The 14,497-nt window shown below is 36.2% G+C and overlaps 1 protein-coding gene across 1 annotated transcript; it reads left to right on the top strand.

Annotated features, from left to right (window-relative positions):
• Nucleotides 1–5,493: 5,493 nt before the first annotated feature.
• Nucleotides 5,494–8,701, top strand: LOC107777603 (transcription factor MYB8-like). The gene is made up of 3 exons (XM_016597657.2): nucleotides 5,494–6,396; nucleotides 6,807–6,936; nucleotides 7,735–8,701. The coding sequence occupies exons 1-3, from the start codon at nucleotides 6,264–6,266 to the stop codon at nucleotides 8,534–8,536; spliced, it is 1,065 nt and encodes a 354-aa protein (XP_016453143.1). The 5' UTR covers nucleotides 5,494–6,263; the 3' UTR covers nucleotides 8,537–8,701.
• Nucleotides 8,702–14,497: the final 5,796 nt, after the last annotated feature.

The raw sequence follows: 14,497 nt of genomic DNA, 5'->3' as shown, positions 1-14,497 counted from the left end.
TAGTTTCGAAATATAGATGAACATGTGAGGGGCGTACCTTAGCAGTAGTATTGTTTTAGGTGCGACATATTCCAATTGCTTCGTAATTATTTACCGTTTATCACACCGAGCTTGTAGGATCCTTTACCGACGATTTCGAGAACCTGATACGATCCTTCCCAGTTAGGACTCAGTTTCCCTTCATTTGGATTTTGGGTATTGATGGTGACTTTCCTTAGCACTAAGTCCCCGATTTTAAAATATCGAAGATTGCTTCTTCAATTATAATACCTTTCAATCCGCTGTTTTTGAGCGGCTAATCGGACGAGAGTTGCTTCTCATTTTTCGTCCAATAATTCTAGGGTCGTGTTCATCGTTTTTTTGTTCGACTTATTTGTTGCTTATCGAAATCTGATGCTAGGTTCTCTGACCTCAACCAGGATAAGAGCTTCAACGCCATAAACCAACGAGAATGGTATCGCTCCGGTACTCGATTTCGATGTTGTGCGGTATGCCCATAGGACTTCGGGTAGTATTTCTCTCCATTTTCCTTTAGCATTGGTTAATCTTTTCTTAAGATTTTGGATGATGGTTTTGTTGATCAATTCGGCATGTCTGTTCCCGCTGGCATGATTAGGTGTTGATAGGATCCTTTTGATTTTGTGGTCTTCGAGAAATTTGGTTTTGCTTCCGATGAATTATTTTTCATTGTCACATACAATCTCGGATGGCATCCCGAACCGACATATGATGTGGTCCCAAATAAAGTCTATCACCTCATTTTCTTTGACTTTCTCGAAAGCCTGTGCTTCAACCCATTTAGAGAAATAATTAGTCATAAACAAATTAAACTAAGCCTTACTTGGGGCAGATATTCGATTAGTATGACTTGCTCCAGTTCTTAGATTGTTGATTAGGTGGTGTCGGAATCATTGGGAACCATGAAAGATCGAGGGATCCTATGTTCATTATCTTCGTGAGTCTTCTAATTCTCTAATTAGGTCGAAGCTGACGTTTGTGATTGCTATTAGGTATTCCGTTCCTCCTTCGAATCTGGTCATTTTGCTGATGATAATGATGATATCAGAATCACTTCATCGACGACAAACATTTCTTTTGCGGCCGGTTGCTCCCCGTAGACCGTTTTGATTCCCTCCGATGTTGGGAACTTCAAAACCTGGTGGAGGGTCGAGGGTACAACCCTCATATTATGGATCCACGACCATCCGAATAGGGCGTTGTATCTCATATCATCTTTGATCATTTGGAACTTCGTTTCTTGGATGGTTCCGTCCATGTTAACTGGCAGGATTATTTCGCTCTTAGTAGTTTCACATGGTCGAATGATGTTGGCCGAACTACCTGGATCAATTAACACACGTTTAACTTGAGTTTTATTCATAAGTATAGATATTACCGGTGCATCGTTATGTGGTTGCATGATTCCTTCCGCGTCTTCGTTATTAAAGGACAAGGTTCCTTCAGGGGTGTAATCCTGAGTCCGGGATCGCTTTTCTCTTACAACCGATATTTTAGTGCGTTTAAGCACCGGCCCCTAGGGGGTATCGATCCTACCAATGATCATGTGGATGATGTGTTGTGGCTCTTCTTGTTCGTTTTGTCTATTAAAATTCCTGTTTTTGAAATGGGTTTTGGCCCTATCACTTAAACTTTCTCGAAGGTGCCCTTTGTTGAATAACCAGGCTACCTTCTCCCTTAGTTGCCTGCAATATTCCGTTATGTGGTCCATGAATGCTATGATATTCGCACATTTGATTGGGATTCCTCTAGGTAGGATCAGTCTGCATAGGTCGAGGCCATTTAGTATCTTTGATGCATCCGATAGCCGACACGATAGCGGATGCATCAATGCTGAAGTTGTACTCCGTTAACCGAGGTTCTTCCTTAGGTTCGGTATGCCTGTCGAACCCATTTCTGTTCATCAGCTCCCATGACCCTTGGCCCCGATCACTTCTTCTCTCACCTCGTACGGGGTTGCGTGAAGGTTCGCTCCCCCCTACGATCTCCATTATACGGCCGATATCGATCCTTATTGACCTTGGTTCTCGGTCGATGTCCCTTTTTATAACGGACCATGAACCCAACTGGTCGTCTTCGACTCTTATTTTGGATTGATATCGATTATGCATATCGGCCCAAGTAATAGCTAGGTACTCGATCAGGTTATGCTTCAGCCGCCGTGAAGCCATTGAGCTTCGTTCATTTAGACCTTGAGTGAAAGCTTGAACAACCCAATCGTCTGTGACCGGTGGTATATCCATTCGTTCCATTTGGAAATGAGATACGAATTATCTTAGTATCTCGTTATCCTTTTGTCTTACCTTGAATAGGTCCGACTTCCTGGTCTCGACCTTTATGGCCCCAGCATGTGCTTTTACGAAAGAATGTGCAAGCATAGCGAAAGAATCAATAGAGTTAGATGGTAAATTATTATACCATATCATTGTTCCCTTTGACAGGGTTTCACCGAATTTTTTTCAATAATACAGATTCGATCTCATCGTCCTCTAGATCGTTCCCATTGATGGCATATGTGTAAGAGGTGACGTGTTCGTTGGTTTCGGTCGTTCTATTATATTTAGGAATCTCGGGCATGCGAAACTTCTTTGGTATCGGTTCAAGAACCACGCTCGGGGGGAAAGGCTTTTGTACGAATTTTTTGGAATCTAAGCCCTTCAATATCGGTGGTGCCCCCGGGATCTGATCAACCCCGGAGTTATATGTTTCCATTTTCTTGTCGTTTGTCTCGATCCTCCTTTCTCCTGACTCTATTCGTTTTGTCAGTTCTTCGAGTATCTTAACAATTTCGGGATTAGTCCCCGATTCTTGCTCATTTGACCTTACTATAGCTGGCTCCGTTTTGTGGGTGACTTCTTGAGGTGGACTGGGCTCGAGTCTGGTCGGTGCCTGGGTTTGGCTCTGAAACTGGGCTATTGCTACTTGTTGAGCTTGCAACATCTCGAAGATCATACGCAAGTTGATTCCGTTTTCCTCAGCGTTTTGGGTATTTCGAGCTGTAGACCGAGTTCCACCATGAATGCTATTTTTAGGGTCAGAACGTTGGTTCGCCTCAATGGCCGCATGTGAATTGACGTTTATTGGCTCTTCAACCCGAGCTCCAACGGGATCGACGAGTGGCCTTCCACCCCCGGGGGTTAAGTTGTTGTTCTCATCTTGAAGGCCAACTTCGTTGTCGATAGGTAGGGCCATTAATTGAGAATTCGTCATTTTCAACCTGAAATCAAAGTTACTTCCGAGAGCAAGTGTAAAATATTGTGTTTTGGAGAGATTCATATCAAACAACCACTGTTATCCTTAGCCCCACGGTGAGCGCCAAACTGTTTACCCGAAAAACGGATAGAGTTGAATTTATATGTAGTTCTAAGGATATGTGGTATAACTTGGTATAAATCAAAAAGTAAGTAGAAATATACTAAGTATCGACTGTATGAAGAATGAAATACCAACCATATTGAAATAGAAAACTATTTTATGAACAAGCAAGATGAATCAATGTATAAAGCTCACAAGAGGATAATCTAAATATAAATATCAGTATGTTTTTCTATGTGAATATCAATAATATGAGAGTGTATGAATGCCTTAATGTTGTATCCCTTACAGAAATAATAGCCACCCCTCTTATAGTGGAGGGATCCTACTTTGGATATAATTAAAAATACATAATGGGGAACCTATGATAGAATAGTTTTTTCCTAATTCCCGTCGAGATTCTCTCTCCTTAGTGCGACTGTAATGGCTCTTGTCCCTTGGCTTGATCTTGATCGGACTTGGTATTGGTTGGTTTCCAGATTTAGAGCCCGATACTGACTCGAGCTCGATATTGACTCGGGACCCGGTATTGATTTGGGCTCGGTATTGGTCGGTTTCTGGCTCTCAAGCTCGATAACGCCGCTTCGCATCATAGTTCGATTTGGATTCGAGCTCGGTAATGACTTCTAGTTCGGTATTTGATCGGACCTAGAAATTTGAGCTCGGTAACCTGGTTTCTGATCTCATACCTGATATTATGAAGATGATTTTCGATCCATTATGTTCCAATCTTGACTAATCATACGAAAGTTGAAACCGGTTTTGACCGTATTCAAATCTCAACACTATCAATGTATAATTTGTCTATGAATCAAACGGTCTCTTATGGTCTTACAATTTTGTTTTCCAGCAAATTGCCAAAGGCCTCCCCCCACCCCCCACCCCAACTTTTTTACAATCGAACACTATTTCATTGCGAATAAATACTAATTTATGTTGTGAAAATCATGATAAATTAGTCACAGCATTAATGAATGACAACGAAAGTAATAATACTAAATATTAGTATAATATGGGGTGGAGGATGGGGCTTTAGACTGTTATCTGGAAAGATTTTTGTATAAGCTGTGTGCCACATGTTGTATTATTCCTTCTTCAAAAAGAATATCACGAGCCTATTAGAGACAGGGCCTATAGTAAGATTTTAAATTATACTGTAATGATTACATGAACATATTATATAACTCACCCCTTTGGATTGGTTTTGATTTTTCCTTCAAATATGGGCTAATGGCTATGTTGACATATTATTATTATTATTATTATTATTATTATTATTATTATTATTATTATTATTATTATTATTATTATTATTATTATTATTATTATTATTATTATTATTATTATTATTATTATTATTATTTTCTGTATTTTAGAGTTGGCATTTGGCATAAGCTTGTCTTAATTTTGACCTGTCCAATGGCCTCTTTTGTCAGGTCTAATAATTGTATGATTGCATTGCTTTGAAGATTTCAAATATTAAGAGCCTGGATTAGGTCACTATCTGGCCGCGGCTGTCGACAACTCGTTTTTTTATATATTTAAATGGCTATTTTCCAGTTCATGGAAGATAGACCGAGTTGCACTACGTTCCTGAGTTGGACTATTTCTTTCTCCAATTTAATTATTTCTAATATATTCGTGAACTAAATCATATCATATGTTGTTTCTTACTAATTTCTAAGTATACGATAACCGTTTTCGGCTATTGCCCTTTCATATCGGACGTGACATCTTTAGTTTCCACTCTCAATTGGAATTGGAATTCATCTTTGCAGTCCACACACTCTCCTTCGAACTGTCCCTCTCAATTTGTTTTCCTTTTTTTTTTTGTTATTCCTTTCAACACTCTTAACAATTTTTGTACCCAAACATGTATTTGATAAGTACTTAAGCATTTTATTTGATAGATCGAGTACATCAAACGGAAAAACTTAACTATATACAAAATATATCAAAGATTAGTTGAAAATTTGAAATATCATCTAATAACCACCATATATATGTTTTTGAATTCAAGTAAAGGTGAAAAACCTCGAAAACTTAAGCTTGGGGCTTAACCCCTTCCTAAAATCTTAAAAATTACTTAACCCTGATTGTAATTAATTAGGATTATATTTGCCTACCCCTGTGCTATTATATATTCACGGTTATGGACTATGTCGAAATTGATGCATATATAACCAGATGTATGGAATAGAAAAAGTTCTGATAGGGATTGGTCGGGTTCCATATCTTAGGTACTGAACACCAAATGAAAAACATGCATGGGAGTATTTTAACTTGGAAAATGTTTCTAAAGTTACTTTATTCTGCTTTATGGTTTTTGTTTGGTTCCTTTTACTTCTAGGTAGTGAATGTCAAACAAATTTCCAAAATGAAGTATAGCTCTTTATCATGCCAAAGCTGTGGGTTCTTAAGCAGAGCTCAAATGGCCATTTTCATATTGGCTTTTCTTCAGTTAGTTGAATACAGTATTTGTTTATAATAGTTCTCAAACTTGTGTCTTTAGAACTAAAGCTGAAATCTATTTACTTTCTTGTGATCATGAAGTACTCTTTGCTTTGTAGAATATAGTAGTTTATTTGCAAAATAATAATTCTATGTTTAACCAAATTCATTCACCCAATTCGAACCTATTTGAAACGCTCTTTGTAACTTAAAAGTATTTACCTCTTTCTTACTTCTTTTAATAGTTCATCTAAAAACTGTTCGACAGAAAATACATTCCATCATGTTAAATAGTTAAATGGAAAGTGATACCATGCTTTTCTTGCCTCCCTTTTAGGGTTGCATCCATAAATCAATAAGAAGGTTCAAAAATTGGGATTTTATTATTGTCTCTTCAACATTGAATTCTTTCATTTGTTGTTACCTTCATCTGTCCCTTTTTCAGTGCTAGAAAATAAGTCTTTTTTAGAGAAAATTAGATGGGGAGGCCACCTTGTTGCAGTGATAAGGTGCATAGTAGAAGATGTAATTGGACGGAAGAGGATGCAAATACATCTACATTTGTCTCCAAACATGGAATTGGTAATTGGACGGCCATGTCCAAGAAATCAGGTAACTAACTATCTCTCCTTGTTTTGTTTTATTTTTCAATTGATACATGAAATCCATAATTAAGTTCATTTGTGTTAGATTGTCCCAAATTGGTTAAGACATAAGAGAATGAGTTGTCTTCTTAGATGGTCTTGACAATCCTCACATCACGAGTTATACACAAATCAATTTTTTTAAACATGTTAATAGAGTAAAACTCATCCATGTTCTCGTCTTACCCAATGTTGGGCCGTATATTATGTTATCCACACTCCAGTTATCTTGATTAGGTGCACGGAACATGTTAGGTTGTCCAAAATTGATTGAAGGAATATGATGTTGTCTTTTCATTAGGCTTAAGGTTCATTTCCTTAACAATTTGTCAGCTGCTAAATTTCAAGATTTGTGTATATGAGTGCAATTTTGAACAGGAACCGGGAAATGTGGGAGGAGTCAGAAGAACAGGTGGAGTAATCGCCTGAAGACTGATCTTAAGGAGGACAGCTTCACACACCAAGAAGAGGAACTGATCATTAAGCTTCATGCCACTATAGGAAGCAGGTGTGTCAATCCTAAACAAATATAATAGTTCCTGGTCTTTCGATCATGCTCTCACCTTACTAAATTGAACTGACTGACTTCTAACAAGTAACTTATTTTGGACAATTTAAGCCATTTATAGTTACTACTCACTGATACTTAAAAAACCCGTTTAGCCTAACTGATATATAGTAGCTTATAAGTATTAAGTGCGAAAACTGATTTTATAAATAAGCAGTTAAATGCTTAAATATAAGCGTTTGTACTTCTCACCTTTGTAAATTTGCAAATTTTTAGAAGGTGCATGGACAAATATTTGCCTTTACATTGCTTGTCCAAATTTTTGTTCAAGTAAACCTATAGTTTGACAAGATGGGTTGCTCTGATGGTAAGCGCCCTCTACTTCCAACTAAGAGGTTGTGAGTTCGAGTCACCCAAAGAGTAAGGTGGGAGTTCTTGGAGGAAAGGATGCCGAGGGTCTATTGGAAACAACCTCTCTACCCCAGGGTAAGGGTAAGGTCTGCGTACACACTACCCTCCCCAGACTCCACTAGTGGGATTATACTGGGTTGTTATTGTTGTTGTAAACCTATAGTTTGATCAGAGGTGAATTTAGAATTTCTATAACATGGGTGCACCGCGCAGCCTGTTTGGACTGCTAACAGATAATATTACAGGAATATGTATATGAAATACCTAATTTGGCAAAGAGACCATGGGTTTATGTGCCATGTATTTTAGGCCTAAATCCGCCCGAGTTTGATCCTTGGTATTTTCTTTCCTTTGTCCGTTTCTCACCCTTGTTGCAAATGTTCCCAGGTGGTCTATAATAGCACAACAAATACCTGGGAGAACAGACAACGAAGTGAAGAACTTGTGGAACACAAAGTTGAAAAAGAAGCTGTCTGCAATGGGGATTGATCCAGTCACTCACAAGCCCTTTTCTCAAATTCTCACTGACTATGGAAACATTGGTGGCTTCCCAAAAGCCAGAACTCGTTTTGTATCTCTTAACAGAGAGTTAAAGGGTGCATTTATGTCTACACCAGAACAACTTCAGCATCCTCTAGAAAGATTTCCAAACTTCAACAGCCATTGTGTGACAACAATTAGGCTACAAAAAACTGAAACCTCAGAAGATTGTTTCTTAAGCAACAATTATGATTCTAGCAACAATCAGCCTCCTGTTGATCTACTCTCTGAGTTACAAGCTATAAAATTTGTAACAGAGGCCTCTAATAACAATTCCCCAAAAGCAATCTTCTCCTATACCAATCCCATAACTGATTGCTCTTTGTCTTCGCCTTTGTCGTCGTCCTCATCATCATCTGCATCTCATTCTTTAACCAGTAATCAAGTCAACTGGTGTGACTATCTTCTTGACGATGTATTGCTTCCATCAAATTTCAAAGAACAAGAGACAGTAAACATAGAAGAAAAGCTAGTGTCTGGGACAGCTCAAGAATATCGACAAAACAACGCACCAGCAACGAAGGATTTTGAAACCACGTTGTCTACAAAGGGTACATCACCATCATCATCATTTGTTGAAGACATGCTAGAATGCGAATACGAAATGTTCCTGAACTTCCCTGGCCTTTCCGAGGATCCTTTTTACTAGTGATAATGCACTAATTGATGAACAAGAATTAGATTTTAGCAACAAGCATACTGCAGATCAGTACTTCGTTTTGTGTCCTAATAGCAAAGTTACTGTAATTCTACTTTTGATCTTCCAAAGCGAAAAAGGTCTAAAATAATATGATCAAGTGTTGTATTTATTTTATACCAGTTTTAATATTCCTTTGTGGTTTTGATCAAGATGTGCTGAAAAATAGTGAACCCGGGATGAAAAGAACATGAGATTGCTATGCTTGAGTGGTATCTTGTTTTAGAGCTTATTAGCCAGTAAAACCAGACAGAGTTTTAAACACTGCCATGCCTGAAACTCGTTGAAATTGGACTTATACATGTATAAAATGCTGGTGATGTTGTACATATGCATGAATAATGTACAATCTGGTGTTTGAAAGAGGATATATAGAATGTTTTTTAGATGTATGCTTATGTGGAATTTTGGAGTCCTTTTTCTGTTTTACTTAGTAGAGTTTGTGAATTGTGATCAAGGTGAGGCATACTTTCAGCACAATCTTCTTTTAATGGATTTTCAGATGAAAAAGAATTTCCTAATTTGTGAGGATACATGCTTTCAACTTATTTTATGAAGGAGCCTTTCTCCCTGACTAGCTATTCGTTATACAAGTTAATCACGACCAATTTTGTTCCATCAACTATTTATACTGATTAGCATACACATTTCATCATATTTAAGCTTTCAACCTATTAGAACTATTGAACCTTTTTTCTCCTTATATTTATTATTACTAAGATGGGTTTTCATTAATGATAAGACCATATATATACATATATATTGAATCAAAGTTTCCAACTAGCATATATATATATGAATTTGAATGCATGAAAGAGCCATCGTGAGGTCACTGGTTTTTGATCCTTCTTCAAACTTGTTCCTTTATTTCTCCTTCTAAAACTACTCTAGTCTTTTTGATTTTACTTCATTGTTACCTTTTCCAGTACTATAACATGTCCCTCTGACAACCAAATATTAAAGTTAGTAAAAAAACAGCAACGAGGTGGACCTGATACCACATGTTCTTCAGGCATGGGGAAATGAGGTTCCTGCTTGTCTCTGATGCTTAGACTCTCTAGTAGTGTTTGACTGGGTTTGTTTAGAAAGAAGATGAATGTTGGGCTCACTGGTTTTTAATCTCACCATACTTGTGGGACACGAAACTAGTAGTAGTCTTAAATTTTGTATATAGTAAACAAAAGAAAATTCCCAACATACAGTATACTCTGGTGTAATGTATGGCAATCCATATTGCTGTCTTTTTTCACAAGATTTGCTGCAGCTCCTATCCCTATCATTATATTCTTGCTTTGTATTTCTTTTTGCAGTTTCTGCTTGGCAACATAAGACTGGAGGAGAAAAAAGAAACTAAACTCCTTCCTTTCTCTCCGTTCGCACACATCATTCCTGTTAAGAAAATAATTAATTAAAACAATAATTTGACTAATAATTTTTTGAATCTTGTTATGAATAGAATTGTACTCAGAATGAATGTCTATTTTTAAGAGAGTTTATTACTTTGTGGCTAAGTCATTTTTTCCCTATAAATAGAGGGGCTTTACCCCATTGTAAATCATCCCAACATCAATAGAATTCTCTATCTTTTCTATGCAATATTCTTCTTTTCCTTTATTATTTTATTTCACGTTACCAGCACGAAACTCTACCGTTTCAAGAAGCTATTTGAAAAAATTAAGGTATAACTTTTCTCCTCTTTTAATTATGACTGATATTATGAAAAGAAAGTGCGTTGCTCTTGAAATTTCGGGCAAGAACTATATGACATGATGTTGGATGCTGAAATCCATTTAGATGCAATGGGTCTTGGAGACGCCATTAAAGATAAAAATAAACCATCTACCCAAGACTGTGCTAAGACCTTGATTTTCTTGCGCCATCACCTTGATGAAGGGTTGAAAATAGAATATCTCACATTCAAAGATCCACTTGTTTTGTGGAATGACTTAAAGGAAAGATATGACAACTTAAAGTTGGCCACTCTTCCACAAGCACGATATGATTGTGTTCATGTGAGGCTCCAAGTCTTTAAGTCTGTTTTTGAATATAATTATGTGATGTTCAAAATTATTTCTAAATTGAAACTCTATGGAGATAGTATCACTGACTATGATGTGCTTGAAAAAACGTTCACAACGTTTCATGCCTCCAATATGGTCTTACAACATCAGTACCGAGAGAAATGTTTCAAGAAGTACTCTGAGTTGATTTCTCTTTTCCTTGTGGCTGAACGAAACAACGACTTGCTCATGAGAAATTACGAAAATCGACCCACTGGGTTTATACCATTGCTTGAAGTAGATGAGGTGTATTCCCATTATGCTAAGCGTGAAAAGGTCGTGGCCTTGTTCGTGGCCATGGCCGTGACCGTGGTCATGGCCAAGGAAGAAATTTTTCTAGTGTTAATCATCCCCCCAAAAAATAACCACCAAAAGTGAAAAGGGAAAGATGAGAAGCCAAAAACAAATGGTTCAGAAATTGAATGCTATCACTGCGGTGGAAAAGGTTATTGGGCAAATATTTATCGTACACCAAGACATTTGGTTGAGCTTTATCAAGCATCCTTAAAGAATAAAGGCTCTGAAGCTAATTTTGTCTCTGACAATGAATTTGACATCACTCACTTGGATGTGACAGACTTCTTTGAGCACCCTGATGAAAAAATAGACCATTTGATCGGTGATGGATCCGTGAATAAAGAAGATTGAATAGTTTGATTTTAATTTTTGCTTATTCGTATAAGTTAGTGAACAAATATCATGTAACTATCGTAATTTACATGAGTAGTAGTTTTGCAATTAAAATTAATTAGTATGTCGAATTAGTATAATACTTCATGGAATAAAGTTTGGTTTTAGTCTGCTTGTTATCGCACTACCTTATTGAGTTTGAATATTGATCTTATTAAAAGACCAACAAGAATCTACTTTCGTACTTTGTTAGATGTAAAGATTTGCCCATTGTTTACTTCATTCAATTGATCATGTTATTTTTAATATATGGTAAAAGAATTTTTCGAAACATGCAAAATAGACTTAAGTTCGTACTCTTAGTACATAGTCTAAATTAAATTGATGTACCACTGTTTGCTAAAGATTTTCCATATGTTGAAAAGGATTGGTTTTAAATCGACTGGTACTGTATGAAACTATGGTATTGAAATGCAACATTTGTTTTCTAATTAAGTTGTTCAATCAAAGAAAGTGTCTTACGGAAAATTATCGGCACACTAATTGAATAAGCCATTATTGAGTTATTGATTTAACTTTATTTCTTTCCCTTTTTCTCTGAAAATACTAATGTTTATTCGTATATTTCTTTTGTATGTCAAACAATGGGAAGCAAATATGAATATCTCACAAAGCAAACTTGGATCAAAATTCAATTGTAAAAATATTTTCTTAATTGATTCATGTACGACACATATAATATTAAAAAAATATATATTTCTCTCATTTAAGTATGTGTAAGACAGATATTACTACAATTTCTGATAGTAGTAATTTAATTGAAGGCTCTAGAAGAGCTACTATAACTCTGCCTAGGGGAACAATTGTTACACCCCACAGTATTACGTCGATGTTACATAACCCTGCTTAGGGGAACAATTGTTACACCCCGCAGTATTACGTTGAAGTTATACTCCGTAGTAAAATGAGGGTTTGTAATGATGTTAAATAACATATGTTTGCATGTAAATATGGATAATACACATGATTAGCATAATATAGGTCCTATGATTAGTAAAGAAATGGTGGGTGCTTATGTGTATATATATGTATTCTTTGTAAAAGATCTATCGGCAAGTAAAGACAAATATTGCCTCTTTCACCGTCCAAGGCACCTTAGCTAGGGCTGCTTATCGGGCGGATTGGGCGGTTATTTACTCTTAACGGTTTGGCTTATCGGTTATCGGCTTTTAAATGTATAAATTCGCTAGCCACCCGATAAGATATCGGGCGGATTGGTATCGGTTTAGCTCTTATCGGGCGGTTATCGGATTGTTTGCTGATCGCTGTGACTCAAAATAAAATTCCTATGCTGAGCAGACTACATTCTAATCTATAGAATATGGCACCTAAGAAGAGAGCTAAATAGAAGAAATATAGAGCTACATTCCAGCGTATTTTCCAGTAGAATCATCTCTGGGGATGAGCCTATTAATAACTTATAACTATCAGAAGAAATAAAAGAGAATACTGGGTATAACACATGGCATCAAAATTATCTAATAGTAACTAACTGGAATAGTAAATTATAACTAAATGTCTAATAGTAAATTAGTAATAGATAGAGTACTGGAAGTGGAAGAAGGGTTTTTGATTATTTAATATATATATATATATATATTCTATATATATATGGATAAAAATAAATTTTATATACATATATACATATATATATATATATATATATATATATATATATATATATATATATATATATATATATATATATATATATATATATATATATATATATATATATAAGGGTTAACGGATTATCCGTTAAGAAAATTGAATAATCCGGCCCCAAACCGATAAGCCGTTAATAAAAAAAATTCAATCCGTTTCCCGTTCGTTAAACCGTTAAACCGATACCAATAAGCCATTAAGTTTCGGTTTCGGTTCGATTTTCGGTTTCGGTTCGATTTTGAACACCCCTAACCTTAGCCATTACAAATTAATATATATCAAGTATAATTGTGGATAGTTACTATTATTACTATTTTCGGATATGCTTTAAATTATACGCTTGATATGAGAAAATTTATAAATGGGATTTTCTTTATTATAAAGATAGAAATTATTTTCTCATAATAATAGTTTTCTTTACCCATTTTGAGAATTTAGAGTACAAAAATTTGGACTTTTGAGGTTAAATGAGAAATATTAGAATTTGACAAATATTATTTTTTTACCATTGTCATAATTTTCACGTCCCTATGAAATATTAAGGTATGTTTTAACTTTATAAAATGCCATGATTTAATAGTAATTGAATATTTCCAAAGTTCTATGTTAGGATGAAGACAAAATGATTATTTTTTTTAACCTTTTCAGGTGTGTTCACACGTGGACTTGCTCTCGTAATAGATATTGTAAGCATTTAATTTTTAACCGTACTTAAATTTTTCTCCACTCATCTCCTCAATACCTAACTTTTCACCTTCCCACTCACATCCCACTCACATCCCATACACACTCACATTACATAAACACACTGAAGGGAGATAGAGAGAGGGGAGATCTAAAAAAGATTAAAAAAACGAGAGAAAAAAAGCTCTTTCTCTTTCACGTCTTTTAGCTCTAATACCCTACTGTAACATCGTCTTTTCCCACCCACAAAACAGTTCCATTTTTACCATCAAAAACAGCCACTAGATACCGTCAAAAACCAGTCCAAGACTCCATTAAAAAGCAGCTTCAAAATTCCCCGAAAGAAGCTGTCGAACAGCCCAAAACAGCTTCAAAAAAACGCAGTTGAAACACACTGTTTCTTCATCCAAAATCCAGCTGAAAAATAGTAGCAAAACCACCCCTAAAAATAGCCCCGAACCCCTGCAAAAACAAGCTCAAATCAAATGTGAAACCAACTGAAAGTCAGCTGCGAAACCAGCTGAAAAGCTGTCCCAAATTCAGCCCAGAGAACGCAGTAAAACCGAGCCAAAAACTAGCTAAACAGAGCTCCATTTCTACCCCAAAATAGCTCGCTTCTGTCTCTATCAAACCCAGTTCGAAGTCTGAGGGATCCGTTCGAGCTTTGCGGCGAGATTTCGAGCTCCGGCGAGAGACCTTTGTTTCTTTCAAGTTCTTTTGGGTGTCACTCTCGTCCGAACAAACCAGTCGATGTAAAAATTATTTGCTGGAGGTTTTAGTATTATTGAAGAAATTTTTGCTAAAGAAAGGTCAC

The sequence above is a fragment of the Nicotiana tabacum genome, chromosome 4, assembly GCF_000715075.1.
Source record: "Nicotiana tabacum cultivar K326 chromosome 4, ASM71507v2, whole genome shotgun sequence".
NCBI classification, from domain to species: domain Eukaryota; kingdom Viridiplantae; phylum Streptophyta; class Magnoliopsida; order Solanales; family Solanaceae; genus Nicotiana; species Nicotiana tabacum.
The sequence above is the reverse complement of the archived record's forward strand: the minus strand, read 5'-3'. Positions and strand labels throughout refer to the sequence as shown.

Coding starts and splice junctions, on each gene's coding strand:
- LOC107777603 (XM_016597657.2), top strand. CDS start 6,264: ATGGGGAGGCCACCTTGTTGCAGTGATAAGGTGCATAGTAGAAGATGT. Junction 6,397..6,806: donor GGCCATGTCCAAGAAATCAG/GTAACTAACTAT, acceptor AATTTTGAACAG/GAACCGGGAAATGTGGGAGG. Junction 6,937..7,734: donor CATGCCACTATAGGAAGCAG/GTGTGTCAATCC, acceptor AAATGTTCCCAG/GTGGTCTATAATAGCACAAC.